Source organism: Ptychodera flava, chromosome 17 (assembly GCF_041260155.1).
Source record: "Ptychodera flava strain L36383 chromosome 17, AS_Pfla_20210202, whole genome shotgun sequence".
Taxonomy (NCBI): Eukaryota; Metazoa; Hemichordata; class Enteropneusta; family Ptychoderidae; genus Ptychodera; species Ptychodera flava.
In genome coordinates this window covers 30,451,171-30,476,360 of record NC_091944.1, presented here as the reverse complement: position 1 = coordinate 30,476,360, position 25,190 = coordinate 30,451,171, and the positions used below count along the sequence as shown (strand labels likewise).

Sequence of the window (25,190 nt, the reverse complement as noted above, 5' to 3'; positions counted from 1 at the left end):
CTATGTGTTGTGTGTCAACACAGTCACTCGTGGTGTATTCAGCTCTGGGACTATTCGCCCCATAGACGTGTGTAAAGCGAGAAAAACCCCTTATGTACACAGGTCTATGGGACGAATAGTCCCACAGCTGAATAGACCACGAGTGACTGTGGTGTCAATAAAGCATTGATATCGGATTGCTTGACGTTGGTGGCGTTATCTCGTGTCATAGGTCATCGCATCGTAAGCGTCGGGGGTTAAATATTGAAAGGTAGCGCAGCGGGCACCCACTGAGCTGAATTCCGTGGAAAAAAGTAAGTCACTTCAGTTTTCGTAATACGAGCATTTTAAAGAACACATTATCTTAAATCTACATGTCACCTATATGGAAACGGGTTCCGCACATAACAATCGCTCGTCAATGCAGTGCAGCCGCGCAGTGGCTGGCCAGTCTTAAAAGTTTTCCAGAGGCCGGGCGGATCACTGCATGTACAAATATCATAGATTGCATTTTGTACATCCGTGGTCACTCCCACAAGCATTCATCCCAACTTGGATACAATTTCAATAAGGAGGCTTTACTTTACGTCCGCCCACGGTCACTCCACAAAGTGGAGTGACCACAGGTTTTCGACTCAATGCAAGCAAACCGTCACTGATCTGATCATATTATCAGCGGTTTGCTTGCAATGAGTCGAATGCCTGTAGTTGCTCCCCAGGGGAGGGGAGCACTTGCTCAGAGAAGTGGTGGGGTGCAGGCGCACGTAAAAATGAAAGGCCCATTTTAGACCTAAAATATCGTTATTTTAGGACCCCAGTTTTGACCTTTATGACCTTTGACCAAGCTCAAAGGTCATGTCAAAGTTTGCAGAAACAAAATTTGGGAGAAAGAAAATATCTTTCCCCCTCACCAAAAGGTATTGATGCTTATTTATTGCAGCTTGGAATCCTGCTGACTAAACGGGAACGGACGGTTGGAATTCATTCTTGTGTGGCACTCAAACTCAACCCCATTTTAGACCAAATTGCTGAAATACCTGCCCCATTATGGCACATATTCATATATATATATATATATATATATATATATATATATATATATATATATATATATATATATATATATATATATATATATATATATATATATATATATATATATATATATACACCACACACACAGAGTGTATATATATATATATATATATATATATATTATTATAATATATATATATATATATATATATATATATATATATATATATATATATATATATATATATATATATATATATATATATATATATATATATATATATATATATATATATATATAGGTCGGTCATCACCGTACAATAAAGGTTTTGCAAAATCAACAACAAACATGTTCATCAATATTTTACTTTGTTTTGGCGTTTGCATACACTGACACCCCCAATTACATCACAGCCTGGGAAAGGGGGGCTGTCCGCGTAAGTTTATACTGGTAGCCATAAGGGACTGTTGATGCTGCCACAGAGTGTTGCATGTTGTTGAGGAGTACGCCTCAATATTGATCTCAGCCCTCACAGACACTTCAATGAAACTGCACGGTGTAACACAACTGCATAGTTGCAGTTCTGTAGCTCGAGGTTTTGCCAGGATAATTTGGTTGGATGGCAAAACAAAACTTTGTCGCTCAACCCCAGTGTTCCCGCTAAGGCTTATTTGCGCGCTAATTGCGCAGTGTCTCCGACTGCTCTCGCAGTGAAATTTCATGTTTTGCGCAACTTTAGTCACAGTCATTTCGTAATTTCGATCGGTAGTTTTGGAAACGATAACTCAGGCGAAGTGTGCGATCTCAGCGTAGATTTTACTTCCGCGTTTCGGGTTTAGCGCCCGTTGGTGGCGCAGTTGCCACCAACGTTCATTGTACGTTGTGACGTACCTCAGTAAATTAGCATATACATGAACGGAGCCAACGTTCATTGTACGTTGTGACGTACCTCAGTAAATTAGCATATACATGAACGGACCCAGCTGTGAGGCAATCAGACGTATCTCAAGTTGCGCACCCTCTCGAAACCTTAGAGGGAACACTGCTCAACCCACATACCCAGGCAAAACCTTGAGCTACAGCACTGCAGCTAGGCATCAGCAAGATCTCTTTCAGTGAGAATATTGTACAGCCATGGAGCTTGAAGGGACCTCTTGTAGCCCCATAGTACAGCGCAGCAAACTCTCTTTCAGTGAGAATATTGTGCAGCCATGGAGCTAGAAGGGACCTCTTGTAGCCCCATAGTACAGCGCAGCAAAATCTCTTTCAGTGAGAATATTGTACAGCCATGGAGCTTGAAGGGACCTCTTGTAGCCCCATAGTACAGCGTATATATCATATATCTCATGCAATGGAACCTACTGTAGTAGTACCGGTAGCTGTAGTGTACAGCATTTTCCACCTCAATGCACTGTCAATTGGATCGATACATGGCCTGTGATGTTTTCTTGCATGATTTTTGAGAGCAGGTTGTACATTACCATCCATGTTCAATGAGATTGGTGTGCGATTGGTTGGCTCGTGTGATGCACAAATCAAAACAATGTACACCTGGAAACAGTAACTGCCATCAAGAGAAAATTTGCTGTGAAAAAAAGAGATACGCCATTCTAACTTAAATTTGATATTTTTTGTCATGAATATGTTTCTATTTTATGTTTCATGAAATGTTCAATGATTTCAATTATCCCAAATTTTCTCACTTCTTCAAAGACTGCATTTAGAAAGTCCACTAAAATTCTATGAGGTAGACAAATAAGAACTATGTGACATGCCACTCAAATTTAGTAAAGTATTGTTCAGAAATGAAAATTTACAGGTGGTACTGAATAACAATAATGGATAGTGTCAGATAGTTTTTGATATTTTTAATGTGGGACTTCAGACATTTGTTGAAAGCCAGTGAAAGCTTGTAATAAAATATTTGTCACTACGGTGTTGATAGTAACTGTTGTTTTCTGAACAGTGTCAGATAACACAAGGCAGTAACTGTTTGTGCCTTAAAAGTGAAAGACTTAAACTTTTGTCTAAACATTCCACTGGAACTTTCAACCATTCTCCTACCAGATCAATGATAAAATTAGATGTCACCATACAAAGTTTGTCACTAGAGAAATAAATTACCTAACATGTACCAATATTTGAAATTCAAAATGACACCATCCCTGTGTTAAAGCTCCATAAGCTGTATCTTTTGGCTTTTTTCAGAACTTTTGTTTTGTGGTTTGTGCATTGAAATCCCTAAACTGTAATATAATGCCAAGTATTTTAGCATATCAACACAACTTACGGTATATGAGAGTATATGAGTATAATCTCCATTGTTATTGTCGAAAATTGTATTCAAGTCTGGACTAGAATTCATTTGTAAACAATAAACAATGATGACTACACATATACCGGTACAAGCTGTGTTGACAAAAAGAATACTCAAAATATCAGCATGACAAACGGATTTGGGTCAGACACGGTAGTTGATATACACAAACAGAATACTGAAAGGCTTGCCACACGTTACATCTAATGTCCCTTTATTTCCATAGAGAAAAATTGATTCAAAAAACTCTCTGGTGAAATTTTTTCTTGTGTCAAGAGCATTAAAATGAGCCCCCACAAGCAGAAGACCACAAAAGAATTGTAAAAATGTGAATCCTAATATCTATCCCCAAGTGCATTCTAAAATGTTGTCTAATTTTCAGCAAAATATTACCACAAGTTGGTACTTATATTCAAGTCTGGTCCAATTGAAACACAAGATACAAGAATTCTTGAGATATCAATATAAATTTATAATGGCTGGACACTAATATGGCATTCTTTCCTTCTTTATTTTGTGATCATGGTGGTACTTGGTGAGCTTTCTTCCTTCCCATTGTCATATGCTGGGGCCATACATTACCGAGATTATCACGCTATGACTTGACCTTTGACTGTGTAGCTTTACCTGCCATGCTCTAAACTACTGAAATGCTTGTGCAGATGCTTTGAGAAAGGTTTGATATCAAAAGCATATTCTTCCAGGTTCTTCCTAGTACTCTCATGACCAGCCCAATCGTCGTAAACCACGTGCCTCTTTACGGCAACAGCTCACCGCTACTTGATTTTTGCGTAGGTCAGCGGAGCGGAAATTATTGCTCTGGCTCTCGAGAATGGACCAACCCCGTACGACCTGTGATAGAGTTGGCTCAAATGAGGGTGGAGTGTCATTGCATATGTGTATCGGGCCTGACATACATCATACATGTATCATCAAAAATGAGAATTAGCAAATATCAATATTTGTTCACTTTTGGTCAAAAAATCTTATTCTTCGAAAGCACTCCTCCCATTGCTTTCAAACTTAGTATACATAATCCTCAAGTTGGCCTCTGTCAGATTTGTCCAAATTGCGGTGAAATGTTCATATGTTTATTATGGGGCACTTTTTCCCTTTTTGGTCAAAAAGAACAGTTTCTCTGAATTTCTATTCTGATTGCTTTGAAACTGGGTATGCATGTACCTAGGGGCAACCGTAGTTGGGCATCTTCAAATTTTGGTGAAATTGTCATATTTCTATTTTTTGCAAATTTTTGGCATTTTTGTTTGAAAAATTATTTTCTATGAAATTGCTTGTCTGATTGCTTTGAAACTTGGTATGCATGTTCCCAGGGGTAAACTTAATTGAGTGTGTTCAAATTGTGATAGAACATGCAATATTTTATTTTTGTGACTTTTTTCACTGTTTTTGGTCAAAAGCCAACTATCTCATCCTTGAAAAAAACTTGAGAACTGCTACATGTTACACCTTTGCATTTGATGTGTAGGTGTATGCTTAACTGTAAATGGGAATTTGTTCGACTGATGTTATAATTGGCAAAAAGTATGCTCAATAAAAATAATGAGCAGTAAAAATGTAAACTTTGTGAAAATTTCAGTAACTGTGAGTCAGAATTTTACACGTTGGTGATATTTTTACCAAAACACAACCAAAGACCTGCAAGCCAATAATAAGTTGTCAACTGCTTGATGAATAACCACATAGTGTTTACATTAATGCCATGTAGTACAATATCACAACAGGACATCTGTTAACCTTGGCATGGTGGATTGTATTAGTAATTTTGTGTACTAGGCTGCATGATGTTGTATAAGTGTGTGTCCATTGCAAGAATTGCCAACCATTACATAGCTTGCCTTGGTATTTTATGGACTATACATCAAATTGTGTTCGAATGCACTTGAAATTATGATTAATACATGTTAAGGTTTGTAGAAGCCATTGAATGTCATATGTACACTCGCTCTGGTCCGTCACATCGAACCAAATGTGAGCCAATTGTCATTGATGCTATGTTTGTTGATGATACAAGAGTGCACTGAAAGGTTAACAGTTTGGACATGCAACCTTATTTCAGATAGTCAGGCAGCCAAAAGTGAAATAATGATTTCTCTTTTACAATCTATGTATTGTGAATGCTTCCTTGCAGCACTGCCAAGTGATAAACATTATGGTAACTCCTGAATCTTTGATATTTTCTAGGTGAGAATCAGAAAATCCAAGTTGACAAAGCAGATATCTCTGTAACCATGACAACAAGACAGATGAAAATGGATTACAGTGTGGAGAACCTATCTTCATCAATTCTGAAGAGGATGAATGAATTCAGAAAAAAGTTTCTGTTTACAGATGTTGAATTTTGTGAGCAGGGCCAGCGCTTTGCTTGTCACCAGGTAGTCTTGGCGTGTTGCAGTCCACTGTTCACTTCAGTTCTTGCTTCAGAAGCATCTTTGGACAAAATCAGGGAGTGCTTTGCTGCTATGGATGCCAACTCTGTGAAAGATGTGCTAGACTTTATGTACACTGGTAAAGTAACCATTGCCATGCATAATATTGAGCAATTGCTGAAAGTCTCCACTGTACTGAAATTTGAGGAGCTTGCAACAGGCTGTGCACAGTTCAAGGAGAAGTACGACTGTACAGATGGATATTTTGACAAGACTATAAGTGCAGTAGCTACTAGTTGTGTAAGGAATGAAGTGGAAGATAAAGAGACAATGCAACAATATACAGGCAAAGCTGTAAATGTACCTGTAGACACTAGACAAGGGCTGAAATGTGGAAGCAATATTGATGCCAGTAAGTTGTTGAAATATGCACATGATGAAGACAGAAATATCACTGTAGGCAGTGATGATGCTGATGTATTTGATAGTGGTAGTGATGGGAATGATGACGATGATGACCCCTATGAGGAGGATACAGCTAATGAAGAAACTGATATGAGCAATGTAAATACAGAGACTGATATCAGAGAAATCAAATGTAAGATAGAAAATGAAGACCAGACCGAAGGAGGTGTTCCAGAACTTTTCACAGGGAGCAATCATATGGTTGTTTGTGAAAATAAAGATGGTCGGAACATGGCTGATGTAGAAAAACCAGTGAAGTCTGCAACTGTAAACCAGCCTCACCTTTTTGAAACGGGTATCTCCTTTGGAGATATGAATATATCAGGAAGTCTCATTAAGGATGATCTAAGTTTATCAGGGCGAACACACACTGACATTTGTAACAATATCAATAATGCTGATGCTGTGGCCCACAAAAGCAAATTTCAAACAGATGAGAACAAACATGTTGAAGAAGAAAACTCAAAGGTCATCAAAGTGAGAGAAGCGTCACTCAAATGTGAATTTTGCGAAGAGAGTTTTCCAAGAAATCATCTGTTGCAGAAACACAGAAATCAAGAGCATGGTGATAAAATTCAAGGTCATAGTAGCAGTGACTGTGATGAGAAACACAAATATTTGTGTACTGAATGTAACTGTGGGTTTGGAAGCAAAGATCTTCTGCAGGACCATCTTTCAGTTCATTGTCAAAGTCTTCAAACAAAAGAGCATGGTACAACATATGCCATTGGATCACGAGAAATATCCACTGAACAATCAGCCAATACACAGAGAGAAAAGGATCTGCATGAGGGTGCAGTCCACAACAAAGATTTCGAGTGGCAAATAAACCAAAGTGAGATTTGCAAAAAGTCATTTAATGCGAATTTGTTACTTAATACACAGCACAGAGATAAGATCCATGAGGGAAAAAAAGTATTTAGCTGTAAAGAATGCGATGTGACATTTTATCAGTACAAATCATTGGAAGAACATAGAAAGACCCATGACCAAGATTTAAAGTATCAGTGTGACAAGTGTAAGAAATGGTTTGGCCAGAAAGAAACCTACGATGGCCATATGCAGAATCACAAATATGAAAAATCTATTGAATGTAAAATCTGCAACAAAGTTTTCAAAATGAAAAATAACTATATTCAGCACATGAAAATGCATAACAAGAAGACTCCATTCAAATGCCATGTGTGTAATGTGAAATTTGCCCGTTATATCGACTTATCGAAACACAGAGAAACATCCCACAGCACTGAGAAAATCTACAAATGCACAGAATGTGCTGAGAGTTTCGATGGAACTTTGAGCTTAAGACTTCACATCACAAAGACACATGGAGCCGTGGAGCAGTGTAAATTGGGTAATGAAGTATTCCCCACAAAAGATGAACTGTATCAGCACAGACAGAAAGTGCATAAGTTGAGAAATTACCCCTGTGCAGATTGTAAAGTAGCTTTTGACAAAAAGCGTAACCTTCTTAGGCACAAAAAGAGAATGCATTCACAAGAGTCATTGAGTTGTAAAGAATGTGGGAGTGTGTTTGAAAACAGAGAACTCTTAAAACAGCATCACAGAATTCACGACAAGGAAGCATTGTATTCGTGTGATGTGTGTGGCAAAACATTTGGAAGGAAAGAAAGCTTTGATACGCATGTGAGACACCACAAGTATACTAGGCCATATCCTTGTGAAGAATGTGGTAAAGTTTTCAATAGAAAAGATGGCCTGAAAAATCACCTCCATACTCATTCAAGTATCAAACCGTACAGCTGTCCGGTCTGTCAAAAGTCTTTCAAGTCTAAAAACTGGGCTGAAAAACACCAGGTAGTATACCACAGTGGTGACACTACTTTGAAACCCTGGTCTTGCTCTGAATGTGATAAGACATTTACGCAGAAAGGTAATCTCCTTAAACACCAAAGAGTACATGCTAAGGTAAAACTGTATTTGTGTGACATTTGTGGGAAATCCTTTAGCGAACCAAATAACCTGACCATTCACAAACGTGTTCACACAGGTGAAAGGCCTTATCAATGTGAACTCTGTGGAAAATCATACAAATCTAAAACAAGTTTGATCAGTCATCAGTTCTACATCCATTCATCAGAAAAACCTCATCTTTGCCAAGTGTGTGGTAAAGGATTTAAAACAACTGCAAAAGTCAAGAGACATTTACTGGTTCATGATAAATAGTTTATATATGCATAAACTGCTTGAGTGATTACATGTAACTGACAAGACTTGCTGTACGAAGTTTGACAACTCTTGCATCAATAAAAAATTGAAACAAGAGACAGCAACGTTTCATCTGGGATGCACTATTCCACCATTGATTTACTTTAGCCCATTATGTGCAGCCACCATTACGGGTACATACTCTGGAGCATGAAAATTTTATTTTCAGATGTGCTGTACAAGAGAGCACAGGTTTATTTTGGCATAGCAGACCATTGAGATGAGCCACAGTTGTCAGCACTGTTGCTCATAGACCATTCATAGACTTGGGTGCATGATACAAATTTGTATTTCAGTGAATTGAAAGGTACAACAAATTGTTTGTGCATGTTGTACTCTGTATCACGTGAATTTGAAACTATTTAGTATTGCTTTATGTCATCAAAGTCACCAGGTCACCAAGGTCACCAAGCACAGCTAGATCTTGAAAGCACTCAGACTCCTCCATACCAAAGGTTGCCCCACGAAAGACTTTGATGTATGTGTAAGGGCACAACCATTACTTTTAAACAAAAAGTGTAAAATTTTTAACATTTTTGGAAAATAAAATTTTTCAATGTACATGAGAGCTAGTCCAGTTGAAATACTGTTTATATTCGACCATACTGACTAATGTAGATTATATGCTGATTGTTGTGGATTGTGTGCTGACTTGTGTAGATTATATGCTGATTGGTGTAGATTATTTGCTGACTGGTGTTGATTAAAAGTGTGGAAAATATGTGTTTCAAGGAAGCTCCATGCAGTGAGTGACATTCTCTAAGGATCTGTTGTCAAATGAAAGTATACCGGTATTGCAATGTTGCAATCTGAGAGGTGTTTCAATTTATTCCTCACAAAAAATTTGAGTGAGCCCCTTTCTGTGACATTTTGAGCACCCTTTTTGGAAGTTTCCAATTTTTGAGTGACCCCCTCTCAGTTCTCTGGTAAATAATGATGGCTCCCTTCGATGAGAACCATTTGTTTTTTTTTGGAGGGGGGGGGGGGTGCTGGAGGAAGTGGGTATGGAAACAAATTTTTTTCCCGCCACTGTGGCCGCAATTTTTTCCTATTGTGTCCTGCATAATTTTTTTCTATATGTGGAATCAATGTAATGCTTTTTATCTAAATTACCATTTTCAGCTCACATTTGGTAACCAATGTGAACCCACAGGTGTCCGGAGTTGCCGGTGTACATGCATAGAGAGAGATTGGCATGTACACCGGCAACTCCGGACACCTGTGTGTGAACCAATCGTATAAACCATAGGGGATAGGCTATATGTCCGTCCCCAGGGGTGGGTAGGTGTTTTGTTGTATTGCTAATAAAGGTTTATTCTACCAAACTTTGGTGTTTTGGTCTTGCACTGCCCTTGACAATCTTGCGTAAACGTTTCATCAGCATGCTGCAACGAGCGCACCAGCAAGGTATCTTCAGTTATACCTTGCTGGTGCGCTCGTTGTTGACTTTGTCAAAGTTAATCCGGTGATGATCTGGTGACAGCGTTCACAGATTAGTAATTTACCCTTGCTTACTTTGGCAAATGAGGCACTCAAACCCGGGACTCAAACTCATCAGATAATAGACTAAATTACCACCTTGCTTGCTTTGGCGAATTAGGTAATCAAACTGGTCAGATAATAAATGCAGCATGCTGATAAAACGTTTACACAAGATTGTCAAGGGCAGTGCAAGACCAAAGCACCAAAGCTTGGTAGAATAAACCTTTATTAGCAATTAATACAACAAAATACCTACCCACCCCTGGGGATGGACACATAGCCTATCCCTATGTATAAACTGAGGGGTTCGGTGGCGTCTGTCTGTCTGTGTGTATGTATGTAGGTACGTATAGTATGTCCATCAACATCAAAAACTGCTGCACTTTTTAGCTTGGCATTTGATGTGAATGCATTTTGGACTATAGATGGGATTTTGTTCAAATGAAGTTTGCATTGCCAAAATTATGCAAATGATTTTCTTGACATTTGCTTTAAGGATCTGCTTGTACCATTGCTATAGAAGTCGATATGCATGTTCCTAAAGATGACCTCCAGTACCTAAGTTGGCAGACCTACCTTTGTCATTCTTGTTTTTCTGGTTTCAATTTTTCTTGAATGGACTAATTCAAACCGAATGTGAGCACATAGTGTCATTCTTGAGTTGATTACATGTCGTTCTTGAGATGCATGTCACTGGTTAGCAACTGCACATCTAAAACTAACGAGTAATATTCTGATTTAAAATATCCCTATAAACGTTTTGATCGTGACAATATTCATTGCATGCCAGATATGTTTGCCAGGACAAAGTATACAACAAAAGCCTCTTCTGAAACGAGTTTTGACCTAATTTTTGTCGTGTGTTTATCTCTCAAATACTGGCATAAAGACATTGGACTTCCTCAGGTAAAGTTAATAACACACATCGATCAAAACGTTTGCCACTCGGCTAATTACGCAAACAGATGACCAGTTATAGCAAGTTGTCTAGATCACAGCCATGATCACAGGGAACTCTGATAACGGTATACCAAGGAGATAAAAAAAAATAAAAATCAGAAAAAAAGGTGGAAAAACGAAAAAATAGAATAAACAATAACAAGTAATTATAATTTATAATTTTTATTGCAATAACATGTAGATTTAACGATATAAAAAGATCACACCATGGAGGTGTCTCTACTACCTCCATGATCACACACAAAGTAATAACATGGTGTTCGCGTTTCAATGCGGTAGAATCTCCACCCTGTGTTAGTAGATACGAGCGCCGCACCCCCTGTATATGATGTATCAACATCGGATGTCTCGACCAATGAGGAGCCAGAGATCCAAGGTCACACTTAGTTGACGCCAGACTGAGCAGTCAACTGCCACTGTTAAACTCCACTTGAAACCTCCAAGTTTTAAGTAGTTTGCTTTTAAATTGTGCTGTTTCTTGCTATGGATCATAAAATATATGAACTATAGCCTCTATCCGCCACATTTCGGTAAGTTTTAGTGAAAATTATGCGGCGAAATCGCCGCTTGAACATTTGCCGTCGTCGGTAGTTTTCAGTACTCTGGCCCATTTGATGCACGCCTTCCTTTCTCTCTCTCTGTTTGCTGTGAATCAGTGCCGATCGCTAAGTGACGTATCTAGTGCCTGTGCACAGCAGTCTCGCGAACTGCCTCTATCTGCACATCGGGCTGCACATACTGTCTATACGTGCTGCACGAATGAATGTCTCAAGTCCCCAGTGCCCTAGTGTCTGCGTCCTTGACGTTGATGGCGTTATCTTATGTCAAAGGTCATCACCCACGATCGTACAGCACGCCTTTCTTTACCTCAGTTTGAGTGTCATTGGTACCTGAAGAGTGAAATTTCCACAGAAAATCTCGAGTAAGTCTGTTAGGTTTTGTAAAATGTGTGCATTATGAACAACACAGCAGCCGAAATCTGTATGAATCTGTATGTCGCTCGCCACGGCAGTTCGCCCTCTGGCCTTGACGGACAGTATTTGTACACTGTAGTACTAAGTAGAGGAACCGCAGTTCATGGGTGCGGGATTGCTAGATAGTACGGTGGCCCAAAACTACCTGTTCTCCGCATTCAAAGTCTGCGTCGCAATCAAATGTTTTTCTCTCACATATGTCTCTGCATTCAAGTCTGCGTCGCAATCAAATGTTTTTCTCTCACATATGTCTCTGCATTCAAAGTCTGCGTCGCAATCAATTGTTTTTCTCTCACATATGTCTCCGCATTCAAAGTCTGCGTCGCAATCAAATGTTTTTCTCTCACATAAGCTTATGTCTCCGCATTCAAGTCTGCGTCGCAATCAATTGTTTTTCTCTCACATATGTCTCCGCATTCAAAGTCTGCGTCGCAATCAAATGTTTTTCTCTCACATATGTCTCCGCATTCAAAGTCTGCGTCGCAATCAAATGTTTTTCTCTCACATATGTCTCCGCCCATTCAAAGTCTGCGTCGCATTCAATTGTTTTTCTCTCACATATGTCTCCGCATTCAAAGTCTGCGTCGCAATCAAATGTTTTTCTCTCACATAAGCTTATGTCTCCGCATTCAAAGTCTGCGTCGCAATCAAATGTTTTTCTCTCACATATGTCTCCGCATTCAAAGTCTGCGTCGCAATCAAATGTTTTTCTCTCACATATGTCTCCGCATTCCAAGTCTGCGTCGCATTCAATTGTTTTCTCTCACATATGTCTCCGAGGTATGCCTCAGTGTACGTTATTCCGCGAAGCATAATTTCTATCGAACAGCGCTATTGACAACGACGAACATTGTATCAAGTTATTTTCAATAGATTATCGATCGAAAATTTGTTTGGACGGGCCGGGCGCTCGTGTGTTGAGGTCACGTCATAAACATTTCCACAATAACCCATATATTGACTTATACACTTAAATATCAACATTGAAGGTATCCGTTGGTTTCCTGTACTGAAATTAAATCGACGACAATTTTTTTAGTTTTGGTGATACTTTTACGTACGTTTCGGCACATTTTGGCGCACCTCGGCGTAGTTTGGCGCCATTGTGAACGGGGGGGGGGGGGGGGGGGGGGGGGGGGGGGGGGGGGGGGGGGAGACTACACGCGAGTGAGCGAGACAACAATGTATCAATTTCGGACAAAAGGATATCGATCGATAACGTTCACTGCACGATTACAGTGGAGACTCTACGCCCGTTCGCCTCTGTTGTGTTATTCTTGCAGTTTACTGGGATTTTCATGGTTAAAGCGCAGTGGTCGTCGCGCTGCGCGTGCGTGATTTTTTTTGTTGATAAACATACATTTTTGTAAACATAAGTCTTCTCAACTTCAATAGGAGTGAGATGGGAGCAGTCCCCCACTTTGTTAAGGCCTTTGTAAGACTCAACATCATGCAATAGTAAAATATTAGGATCGGAAACGAACTCAGTGGTGTATTTCTATCTATAAACTCGTGTAGAGCTACGAACATTGGGACACTACACTCAGCACATTATGTCGCTGAGTTTACTCATAGACAGTGGATGTCTATGAGTTTACTGCACGCAGTCACAGTGAACAAAAAGCTTTGATCGCGCGCGATCACGCTGGTTGTACACGATGCTATGTACAGTACAGTGAAAATACATAACTAAAATGATCAACATTGCCTATATATGTAGACCAGCAACAAGCACAATGCCTAACACAAAAATTACACTCAAGACCATGATCGGCAAGCCAGAGCAGGACACGGGAGATGTTGTTGGGAGACGGTTACTGCGTTGACGTACACGGACATAGAGAATCCGGTCCCACAACGTACCGGCCCGCTACGACTTGGCCCACAACCCCCCTACAACCAACTTTTGATCACCATGTCTTACTTCTCCTAGTATTACGTGGTAAGAAATAGTTAAAATGACAGGAAACAATAAACAAAACGAGCGGGTTTTCGCGGCATTTGGCAGGAAAATTGCACGGCTACACCGTGCATATACGTATCGAGAGATCCTGTGCCCCGGCCCCGGTCCTGTGCACGGTCATGGCAGTGATCCAACCGCTAGCTGGTGTAGGCCTACCGGTGCTGGGCAAACTTCGTTGTTGTACCTCCTGATTGCCGGGTAGGTCTGAATCCTCTTTCAAGTGAGATAACCCCCACATAACAAGAAGACCTATGAAAGGTCCTTCGCTTGACTTGATACCTGTACTCGGAATTCTCGTTTGCACCCCTAAACGGGGTAAACTTTGTAGTTGAGTTGGATTCTCCACAGCCGAGTGTAGCGCGCCATATACCCGGTTTGACACGGACGTTCATACAGACCACGGAACGGAACAGATGCAGAGATACTTCTTGCTGCAGCGGGCATTGCTCTGCGAGCTGTAGATTTCTGTATTTGGGTTGTTGTCTTTGTACTCGTACTCCTGTCGGGCCTCTTGAAATGAAAGCTCTCGTCCTTGCTAGCGATGTCGAAAACTAGAGCCCGGTCGTTGATAGTCTGTTGGCGTATACATCCGTACGTCTAGCTCTATGGCTCGAGCGATAACAGTAGCCGAGCCCCATTCAACTGATTCAAGAAAATCATGAGCAAATGTGATCTCAATCAGCGTGCAATATTGTTCAATATTCAGCAGATATTCAACTTAGATTAATTGACCTTTTATTGCGTGTTACATTTGGATAGTTGGTATGCTTGTGACAGATCAGCCGCCATTTTAACAAGCGGCAATATCGCAAACATTACAGTCAACACGTAACATGTGCGGCGTTCTTGGATTTGTTTACAATAGAGGGGGACCCCTCAGGAGGATGCGCAGCGCGACGACCACTGCGCTTTAATATTCGCCAAAATTTGGTATAAATTACAACAACCTGACTGGTATTTGGTCTGTATAATTTAAGAGACGCTAACCGATTAAAATGGGTCAATATTAGACCCTGATTCTGCATATGCAAACGCTGTAAGATCCCATTTTATTGAGGGCAAGAGCAAAAATTCAGCGATCGGAAAAATAAAATGCAACTAAAACAAGTTTCGTCGAGAAATTCAAAAAACTAAAACGACAGCAATTTTGTATATATATCAAGGAACACAGTGCCACTTTTCACTATAATTGGTTCAGAATTGAGAAATTTGAACGAGCGATAGTTGTACGGTCTGTTCTGTACATTAAACGCAATTGTTTTCTATGGGAAATCGAGCAGAGTAGACACATCGTAAAATGAAAAATACATCTGAAAAAAACCGTTGGTTTAACTTTTTCATTTCGCTGTTATTTTTTATATATTTGGTATGACACATATCATGAGGGTAACTAAAACTCTATGGTTTATTTTTTTTTGTTTCCCTCTTTTTTATGAAATGACGAGTTGAAGATCGTTTTGCTGTTGACTGTGTTTTTACTTGATTTTGCATATGTCTCTTATCGCTTACGTATTTTTGGAATTTCCTTGTGAAATTCTTCCCAAAATATTATAATTGTAAGGGCAGCATATACGGGAAATAGGACCTGTTGCTCTTTCATTAATATTTAGATGTGCAGCAAGGAAATACGGCGAAATTTTCAACATGACGCGGGAGGTGAAATTGACTCTCCGAACGCGCACTCCACGTAGTGCACTACGGCCCAAAGGCGCCCCATTTTGTACGGTATATAGCGTCCCGAATTTTTGCCACACATACGTGGAGTGCGCGTTCGGAGAGTAGATTGAAAACAATTGCGTTTAATGTACAGAACAGACCGTACAACTATCGCTCGTTCAAATTTCTCAATTCTGAACCAATTATAGTGAAAAGTGGCACTGTGTTTCCTTGATATATATACAAAATTGCTGTCGTTTTAGTTTTTTGAATTTCTCGACGAAACTTGTTTTAGTTGCATTTTTTTTTCCGATCGCTGAATTTTTGCTCTTGCCCTCAATAAAATGGCGATCTTACAGCGTTTGCATATGCAGAATCAGGGTCTAATATTGACCCATTTTAATCGGTTAGCGTCTCTTAAATTATACAGACCAAATACCAGTCAGGTTGTTGTAATTTATACCAAATTTTGGCGAATATTAACCATGAAAATCCCAGTAAACTGCAAGAATAACACAACAGACAGGCGAACGGGCGTAGAGTCTCCACTGTAATCGTGCAGTGAACGTTATCGATCGATATCCTTTTGTCCGAAATTGATACATTGTTGTCTCGCTCACTCGCGTGTAGTCTCCCCCCCCCCCCCCCCGTTCACAATGGCGCCAAACTACGCCGAGGTGCGCCAAAATGTGCCGAAACGTACGTAAAAGTATCACCAAAACTAAAAAAATTGTCGTCGATTTAATTTCAGTACAGGAAACCAACGGATACCTTCAATGTTGATATTTAAGTGTATAAGTCAATATATGGGTTATTGTGGAAATGTTTATGACGTGACCTCAACACACGAGCGCCCGGCCCGTCCAAACAAATTTTCGATCGATAATCTATTGAAAATAACTTGATACAATGTTCGTCGTTGTCAATAGCGCTGTTCGATAGAAATTATGCTTCGCGGAATAACGTACACTGAGGCATACCTCGGAGACATATGTGAGAGAAAAACAATTGAATGCGACGCAGACTTGGAATGCGGAGACATATGTGAGAGAAAAACATTTGATTGCGACGCAGACTTTGAATGCGGAGACATATGTGAGAGAAAAACATTTGATTGCGACGCAGACTTTGAATGCGGAGACATAAGCTTATGTGAGAGAAAAACATTTGATTGCGACGCAGACTTTGAATGCGGAGACATATGTGAGAGAAAAACAATTGAATGCGACGCAGACTTGGAATGCGGAGACATATGTGAGAGAAAAACATTTGATTGCGACGCAGACTTTGAATGCGGAGACATATGTGAGAGAAAAACATTGATTGCGACGCAGACTTTGAATGCGGAGACATAAGCTTATGTGAGAGAAAACATTTGATTGCGACGCAGACTTTGAATGCGGAGACATATGTGAGAGAAAAACAATTGATTGCGACGCAGACTTTGAATGCAGAGACATATGTGAGAGAAAAACATTTGATTGCGACGCAGACTTTGAATGCGGAGAACAGGTAGTTTTGGGCCACCGTAGGATTGCTAGATAGCCAAAATAGCCAGCTTTGACATATTTCGCAGCTATTCAGCTGAGAGGGTTTACAGCAATGACTCAAGGGATAATTAGCGGCTATTCAGCTATTATCTTTGGGACCTACTGACGGAAACTTATACTGCTTCGGGGTTGTTGAGCAGCTATTCAGCTATTCTGCTATGATACCAAAATCCTTGGCTATTCAGCTATTCAAGCTAATAGCCGTTTTTAGCCTCTATTAGCCAATGTTAGCTGGCTATTGGCTGGCTATCAGCTACTTTCTTATCAATCTTATTCATGCAAAAGCACTGTCATGTTTTCCCGTATTAATTATTGCCTTGCCTGGAAACTTATACTCTCATCATTAACCCCACGAATGAGGTTGCATTATTAGATTTATTCATGCAAGAAATGCATTTTTCACTGACAGGGAACTGGTCAATTGGACCCCATGCCGACTGGACCCAAGTCAATTGGACCCAATGATAGATATTATTTATTCATTTCATATTTCAGATTTTGTTGGTCAGCTAACGTCCTGCCCCCGGTAATTACTGACCGGCATTATCACTGTGACAAAGACTTGTATTGCATTGTTTGTTATTCCAGTCTCTGGTCTTTATATAATTGTGCAACGAAATTCACTTCAACACGACAGTGCTGGTACTCAGAGGCGGCAACCCAGCCCGCAGCGCTAAACAATGATTGGCGAGCTTTGGGAGCCAAGACCGATACACAGTGGTCGTCTAAGACTTCATAAATTGCTAGCGACCTCCAAACATAAAACTATGTATGCTAAATCAAAGCGATGCTCGAATAGATTGTATGAGTTCATAATTTGGTAAAACCTTGCGATCAATCACGGGGTCCAATTGATTCAGATTGGAACACACACAATTTGTGTATAAAGCCAATCCAGTGTCTGTCCATGCTACATACGTTGCCAGTTGCCATAACGTTGCATCAGATATCCTCCTCTTCTGATAATATTTAAGATTAAAATATCTTCTGAAGTGTGTTTCTAGTTCTTGTAGACTAATGGGTTTCTTTCAAACTTGGCACAGGGATGATAATGGCATACATGTGATCAAATACAATACAATGTCATGTCTGTCCATGTTACACGCGTTACTGTTGCCGCGACAATTTGCCCTCCTTCTTAAACAAAGAAATTATTTATCTTAAAAAAAATATTATTAGATGACACACCTGTAATACTGTCCACCCACTCAACTTTTAGATTCAGATTAATAAATTTAATTTTTGACCTTATTGTCACAAAGTGGTTGCACTTTACTGTGGAATGACTCAATTATCATATCATAGGTGTGGACCATACCAGTATGTTACGAAGATCATCACTCCTTATGACCTGACCTTTCACGTTGTACCGGTATCTTTTAGTCATCAAAACAGCCTATCTCACAATTGCCTGCATGCTCTATCTACTGTACCGGTAGTGCTGGTGCAGACACTTCTGAGAGAGGTTTGAAAATGAAATACACATACGATATCAGACTCTAGAAGTATGGAAATTAGAAAATATCAATATTAGATTCTAACACCGTCTAATTGGATATCATTGCATACTGCAATGATATTGACACTTAACTTATACAATTAATATATTTGCATACGTTTGAACAATAGTTGTACTTGGGAATAAAAGGATGCATCACAGTGTTGCTCTACAGACTCAGTATGCCCCAGAGATCATGTGATGGTGTAGAAACAGACCAATGTGTACAATCATACGGAAATACACACTTCTATGCATGTTTTTTTTCATGTTGGTTGGTCTGTACCATAGTCCATTTGAGTTGTAGGTTTGACGCATTTACACTTCTTTAACAGCAAATTATGACTTTTTGTCATGCTAAAAAAGTAAATCCTTCTATCTTCGGTTAGCAAATTATTGAAAATTGAATAGGTTTTTGCAAAAAAATGTGACTTTGTATTTGACAAAACACATAACATAACATGCAACGCCTCCTTTGATCACACAACGATATACCGGTATTTAAAGTTGGACAGTTTGGACATGCCACCTTGACTAATTCTGATAATCTTCAAATTGAAAGTGAAATAAAGCTTGTTTTGACATTCTAGTAAGTGTTCTCCACATCTGGGAAAAACAGACAGGCTACCTATTTACATAACAGTGTTAAATTGCTAATTGCCAATTCTTTTGTTGTGAATATGTATTCTTTTTGTGCCCTTATGAACATATGAAAAGATTATTTCAAAAACACAGTGGTGGCCCATTCCTAAAAGTCCCCTTCTGGAGAACCTTGCTAATTGTTAAACTGCCAGGTTATAAACATTATGGTAATTCTAGAACATTCTTTGATATTTTCTAGGTCAGAACCAGAACACCCAAGTTGACGTGCCAGTAATCTCTGTCAGATTAAAATGGATTACAGTGTAGAGAACCAATCTTCATCAATTCTGAAAAGACTCAATGAATTCAGAAAACAGTCTCTGTTCACGGACGTTCAGTTTTGTGTGCAGGGGCGGTGTTTTGCTTGTCACCAGGCAGTCTTAGCATGTTGCAGTCCAATGTTCAACTCAGCTCTTACTTCAGATGCACAGAAGGACAAAATCAGGGAATGCTTTGGTGGTATGGATGCCAATACTATGAAAGATCTGCTTGACTTCATATACACTGGTAAAGTAACCATTTCCATGCATAATGTTGAGCAATTCCTGAAAGTATCAAGTGAACTGAAAATTGAGGAACTTGCTACTGGCTGTGCACAGTTTCAGGAGAAGTTTTACAATGCATCTGATTGTCCTGACAAAGCTTTATACACATTACGTACTAGCTGTAGGGGGAATGAATTGGCGAGTGGACCCAAAATGCAACACTATACATGTACAAGTGAAGCTGACTATGTAGACACTAAACATGTGCTGAAATGTGGAAGCAATATTGATGCCAGTAATTTGTTGAAATATGCAAACGATGAAGACAGAAATATCACTGTAGGCAGTGATGATGCTGATGTATTTGATAGTGGTAGTGATGGGAATGATGATGATGATGACCCCTATGAGGAGGATACAGCTAATGAAGAAAATGCAATGAGGAATGTACACACAGAAGCTGGTGGCAGAGAAGACGAATATAAAATAGAAATTGAAGATCAGAATGAAACAGGTGTTCCAGGACTGTTTGCAAGGAGTAATCATATGGTTGTTTGTGGGAACAAAGGTAGTAGCAGTATTGCTGATGTAGCAAAACCAGTGAACTCTGCAAGTGTAAACCAGCCTCACCTTTTTGAAACAGGTAACTCTGTTGCAGATATGAATATACCAGGAAGTCACATTAAGGACGATTCTAGTTTATCAGGGGAGACACACACTGACATTTGTAGCAATATCAATCATGCTGATACTGTGGCCCACAAAACCACATTTCAAACAGACCAGAATGAACATGTTGAAGAGGAAAAGGCAAAGGTCATCAAAGGGAGAGAGGTGTCATTCAAATGTGAATTTTGTGGTGAAAGTTTTCCAAGGAATCATCTGCTTCAGAAACACAGAAATCAAGAGCATGGCGATGAAATTCAAGGTCATAGTAGCAGTAACTGCGATGAGAAACACAAATATTTGTGTACTGAATGCAACTTTGAGTTTGGAAGCAAAGGTCTTCTGCAGGACCATCTTTCAGTGCCTTGTCAAGGTCTACAACAGGCAAAAGAGCATGGTACAACATCTAGCATTGGTCCACAAGGAATTTCCACCGAACAATCAACCAATACATGGAAAGGACAGATTCTGCATCAGTGTGATGTCTGCAAGAAAGATTTCAAGCTACATAGTATACTGAAACTTCACAAGGAAAAAGTTCATGGTTCGACTGGGGGTTATCTGTCATGCAGAGTGTGCAAAGTGAGATTTTCAAGCCGTAGTCTTTTAAGACATCACCAAGTTGCCAAGCATACACATAGCTCAGGGGCAAATAAACACTGCTGTCCTGTATGCAAGGAAACTCTCTTCTCAAAACTTCAGCTGAGGAAACATATGAAGGACAAACACCCAAATCAGCACCAGTGTGAGATTTGCAAAAAATCATTTTATGAAAAGAAATTATTAAAGCAGCACAGATATAGGATACATGAAAGAAAGGTTTGGAACTGTGGAGAATGTAGTGCAGCATTTGATGATTACAAATCATTGAAGGAGCATAGAGAGACACATGATCAAGATTTAAAGTATCAGTGTGAGAAATGTAAGAAATGGTTTGGCCGGAAGGATAGCTATGAGGGCCATATGAAGAGACACAGAGTTTGGAAATCTATTGAGTGTAAAATCTGCAACAAAGTTTTCCATTTGAAGAGCAGCTATGTTGAACACGTGAACATGCATGAAAGGAAGATGCCATTCAAATGCCATGTGTGTAATGTTAAGTTTGCCCATTATATTGACTTGTTGAAACATGAAGAAACATCCCACAGCACTGAGAAAATCTACAAATGCCCAGAGTGTAATGAGAGTTTTGATGGAACTTTGAGTTTAAGACAACACAGATCAAAGATACATGGAGCCGTGGAGCAGTGTAAATTGTGTAATGAAGTATTCCCCACAAAAGATGAACTACATCAGCACAGTCAGACAGTGCATAAGCTGAAGGATCACACCTGTGTAGATTGCAAAGTATCTTTTGACAATAAGCTTAAACTTTTTAGGCATAAAAAGAAAATGCATTCACAAGAGTCATTGAGTTGTAAGGAATGTGGGAGGGTGTTTGAAAACAGAGAACTCTTAAAACAGCATCACAACATTCATGACAAGGAAGCATTTTATTCGTGTGATATGTGTGGCAAAACATTTGGAAGGAAGGAAAGCTTAGATGGGCATGTTAAACGCCACAAGTATGAGAAGCCCTATCCTTGTGAAGAATGCGGGAAAGTTTTTAATAGAAAAGAAACCCTCGAAAGGCATCTCCGTACTCATTCAAGTATCAAACCGTACAGTTGTCCGGTCTGTCATAAGTGTTTCAAGTCTAAAGACTGGGCTGAAAAACACCGGGTAGTATACCACAGTGGTGACACTACTTTGAAACCCTGGTCTTGCTCTGAATGTGATAAGACATTTACACAGAAAAGTAATTTCCTGAAACACCAAAGAGTACATGCTAAGGTAAAACTGTACTTGTGTGACATCTGTGGGAAATCCTTTAGCGACTCGCAGTACGATGACATTCACAAACGTATTCACACAGGTGAACGGCCTTATCAATGTGAACTCTGTGGAAAATCATTCAAATGTACATCAAGTTTGAAGAGTCATCGGTTGTACATCCATTCATCGGAAAAACCTCATCATTGCCACATGTGTGGGAAAGGATTTAAAACAGCTGCAAAAGTGAAAAGACATTTACTGGTTCACACTAAGTAGTTTTAATGTGCATTAGCTGTTTGAGGCATTACATGTAAGTGACATGACTTGCTGTCCTATGTCTGACAACTCTTGTGTCAACAAAATATTTTAAACAAGACATAGCAGTGTTTCACGGAGGATGCTTTATTCCACAATTCATTTACTTTTGCCCGCTATGTGCTGCCAATCATATATCAAATGACAGTTGAGCATGAAAATTCCATTTTCAAGTGTGCTGTACAATCGAGCACAAGTTCTTTAGGCATAAGTAGACTTGTTAAGAGGAACCGTAGTTGTCAACACTGTTGCTCACAGATCAGTCAGTAGACTGGGTGCATGTTACAAATTTGTATTTCAGTGGATTGAAAGGTACAACAAATACTTTTTGCATTTTTTACTTTGTATCACCTGAATTATGTACATGTACCTATTTGGACTTGCTTTAGACAAATGTTATATATACTGGTATAGTTTGCAGACAAGAATGTTGTACATGGAAGTTTTGATTTTTGTGAGCACTGGTATGCATCGTTATGTAATGGCAAATTAGCATGTTATACCATGGTCATTTCAAGACTATCACAATGATAGGGATTAATGCCACTCATGAAACAGGCTTGTCACCATCGTATTAAGAAAGGAAGTTTCAATGACGTATACCTTTTAGGACATGTTTGTGTCCTAAACCCCAGCGTCGCTCACATTGATTGGTAGGTCTTATGTCCCTATGTCCCATCTGCGTTCATTCATTGGCTGCCTATATGTCCTCGTCTCATTAATATTTACTGTTCCGAATCCTGTTCATTCATTGGCTGCCTTATGTTGTTGTCCCTGCCTCACTTTCGAGTGTTACTTGTCTCGTTCTGCCATGTGCTCATCACTGTAATGTACAAATGTATCTGCGCGCTTAGCAAAACAGTCCCAGACTCCGGCTGTTTCATTCATCACTTTCGAACAATGACTGACAGTAACCTTTGTGAAGCCGCCCATTATGATGGATTCAAACACAACGTATCGCCATGACACTCTTAGGTCAAATAGCACCTCTTTACGATTGCTAAATGGTCATATAATCCAACCCCATCTTTGTTTGTCTCTGTGGTTACCGCAGCTCCTCTACCAAAAGCATAGTCAACATGCACCAGAAATTATAAAGAATTCCTCCGTTGAAGGTATCGTGTTCTAAGTCTCAAGTTTATTCGGGAAACGCGCGGCATCTAGCAGGGTTGTTTCTGATTGCCCGGAGTTATGTCAAAGTAACTTCAAACAGGTACACAACAGGCGCATGAATTGCCCTCCACAGCTAATGTCTTGTAATCTTTGTTACGCATCGAACGGATCACAAGCAGATTTACCTTGCTCATTTCGATGATATATGTACACCAACATTGGATTTGTACACGATTGCGAAAATAATCATCAACAGACGTGAATGTCCAAACAAACTAAAGACCTACCGGTAGTCTAATTAAGATGCTGACTACGCTATACATGTACATGGATCATCTGGAATCAATGATGCAGTCCTTTATTATCAATTCGGAATTCAAGGGACATGAGCTGTAACTTTTGGATATTTTTCAGTATTTTAGATCCCTAAATCTACTATAGTTTCTCATCCTAATACAGGTACCGGTACCTATGCTATGCTAATTTAAAGTGTCCATGACTCTGCTTGTCAAAACACCCAGTACATGTGTAATGGCCATTGTTATTGTTGATAAATTAATTCTAGTCCGGACTTGAATACAGTATTCAACAATAATGCCTGATTATATCCATTTAGACTGCATCGACAAGGTATGCACTTGGTATTTATTTCATCACAGCGCAGGGATTAACACCAGAAACTGGAGTCACAACGGAGAACAATACAGAAAAGAGCTAAATGGGACAGCTAATGGAGCTTTAATACACAATCCGATGGCAAGCATTTTGTTGTACAAATGAACCTGTAGCTGAAGAGTGTAACTACAAAGTTGTATATTTTTCATTTGGTAAGAAGCAGCATATTTTTACTGACAGAAATATTTACAGCTAATAAGACCAATATTTCCATGTGTCACATGTCCATGTGTCAGGGGAATGCAGACAACTTTGATGACAGAGCTTTCTTACTATGACATTAAGTGCAGCGCAGATGCAAAGACAAATTTGTCTTCACAAACGTTGCAACTACGCTCTAGCTGTCTCGTAATGATTGGCTAGGCTCGCAGATGCGTTACAGTAATGAGCATATGGCAGAACGAGACAAGTAACACTCGAAAGTGAGGCAAGGACAAGAACATATGGCGGCCAATGAATGAGCTGCATTCGGAACAGTAAATATTAATGACACTTGAGGACATAAAGGCAGCCAATGAATGAACACAAACGGGACATAGGGACATAAGACCTACCAATCAACGTGAGCGACGCTGGGGTTTAGGACACAAATTTATGTCCTAAATGTTATACATCTAATAAGACCTAGTGTTTTTTTTTAGCATACTACTGTTAGCACTTTGACCTCTCTTAAGGTCACCAAGCACAGCTACATTATTACAGCACTTAGACCCTCAAAATGTTCCCCATGAAAGACTGTGATACGTATATGCACCATTATTACTTTTTTGACAAAAAGTGTAAAATTTTCAACATTCTTGGAAAATAAAATGTTGCAATGTATATGAGAGCTAGTCCAGTTGAAATACTGTTTATATTCAACCATACTGACTAATGTAGATTATATGCTGATTGTTGTGGATTGTGTGCTGACTTGTGTAGATATGCTGATTGGTGTAGATTATTTGCTGACTGAGGTTGATTATGTGTGTGGAAAATATGTT

The 25,190-nt window shown here is 39.5% G+C and overlaps 1 protein-coding gene across 1 annotated transcript; it reads left to right on the top strand.

Moving 5' to 3' along the window:
- Positions 1-216: 216 nt before the first annotated feature.
- LOC139116370 (zinc finger protein 91-like) lies at positions 217-23,815 on the top strand. Its single transcript, XM_070679008.1, has 4 exons — positions 217-293; positions 5,535-8,370; positions 8,710-8,720; positions 19,361-23,815. The coding sequence occupies exons 2-4, from the start codon at positions 5,582-5,584 to the stop codon at positions 22,378-22,380; spliced, it is 5,820 nt and encodes a 1,939-aa protein (XP_070535109.1). The 5' UTR covers positions 217-293; positions 5,535-5,581; the 3' UTR covers positions 22,381-23,815.
- Positions 23,816-25,190: the final 1,375 nt, after the last annotated feature.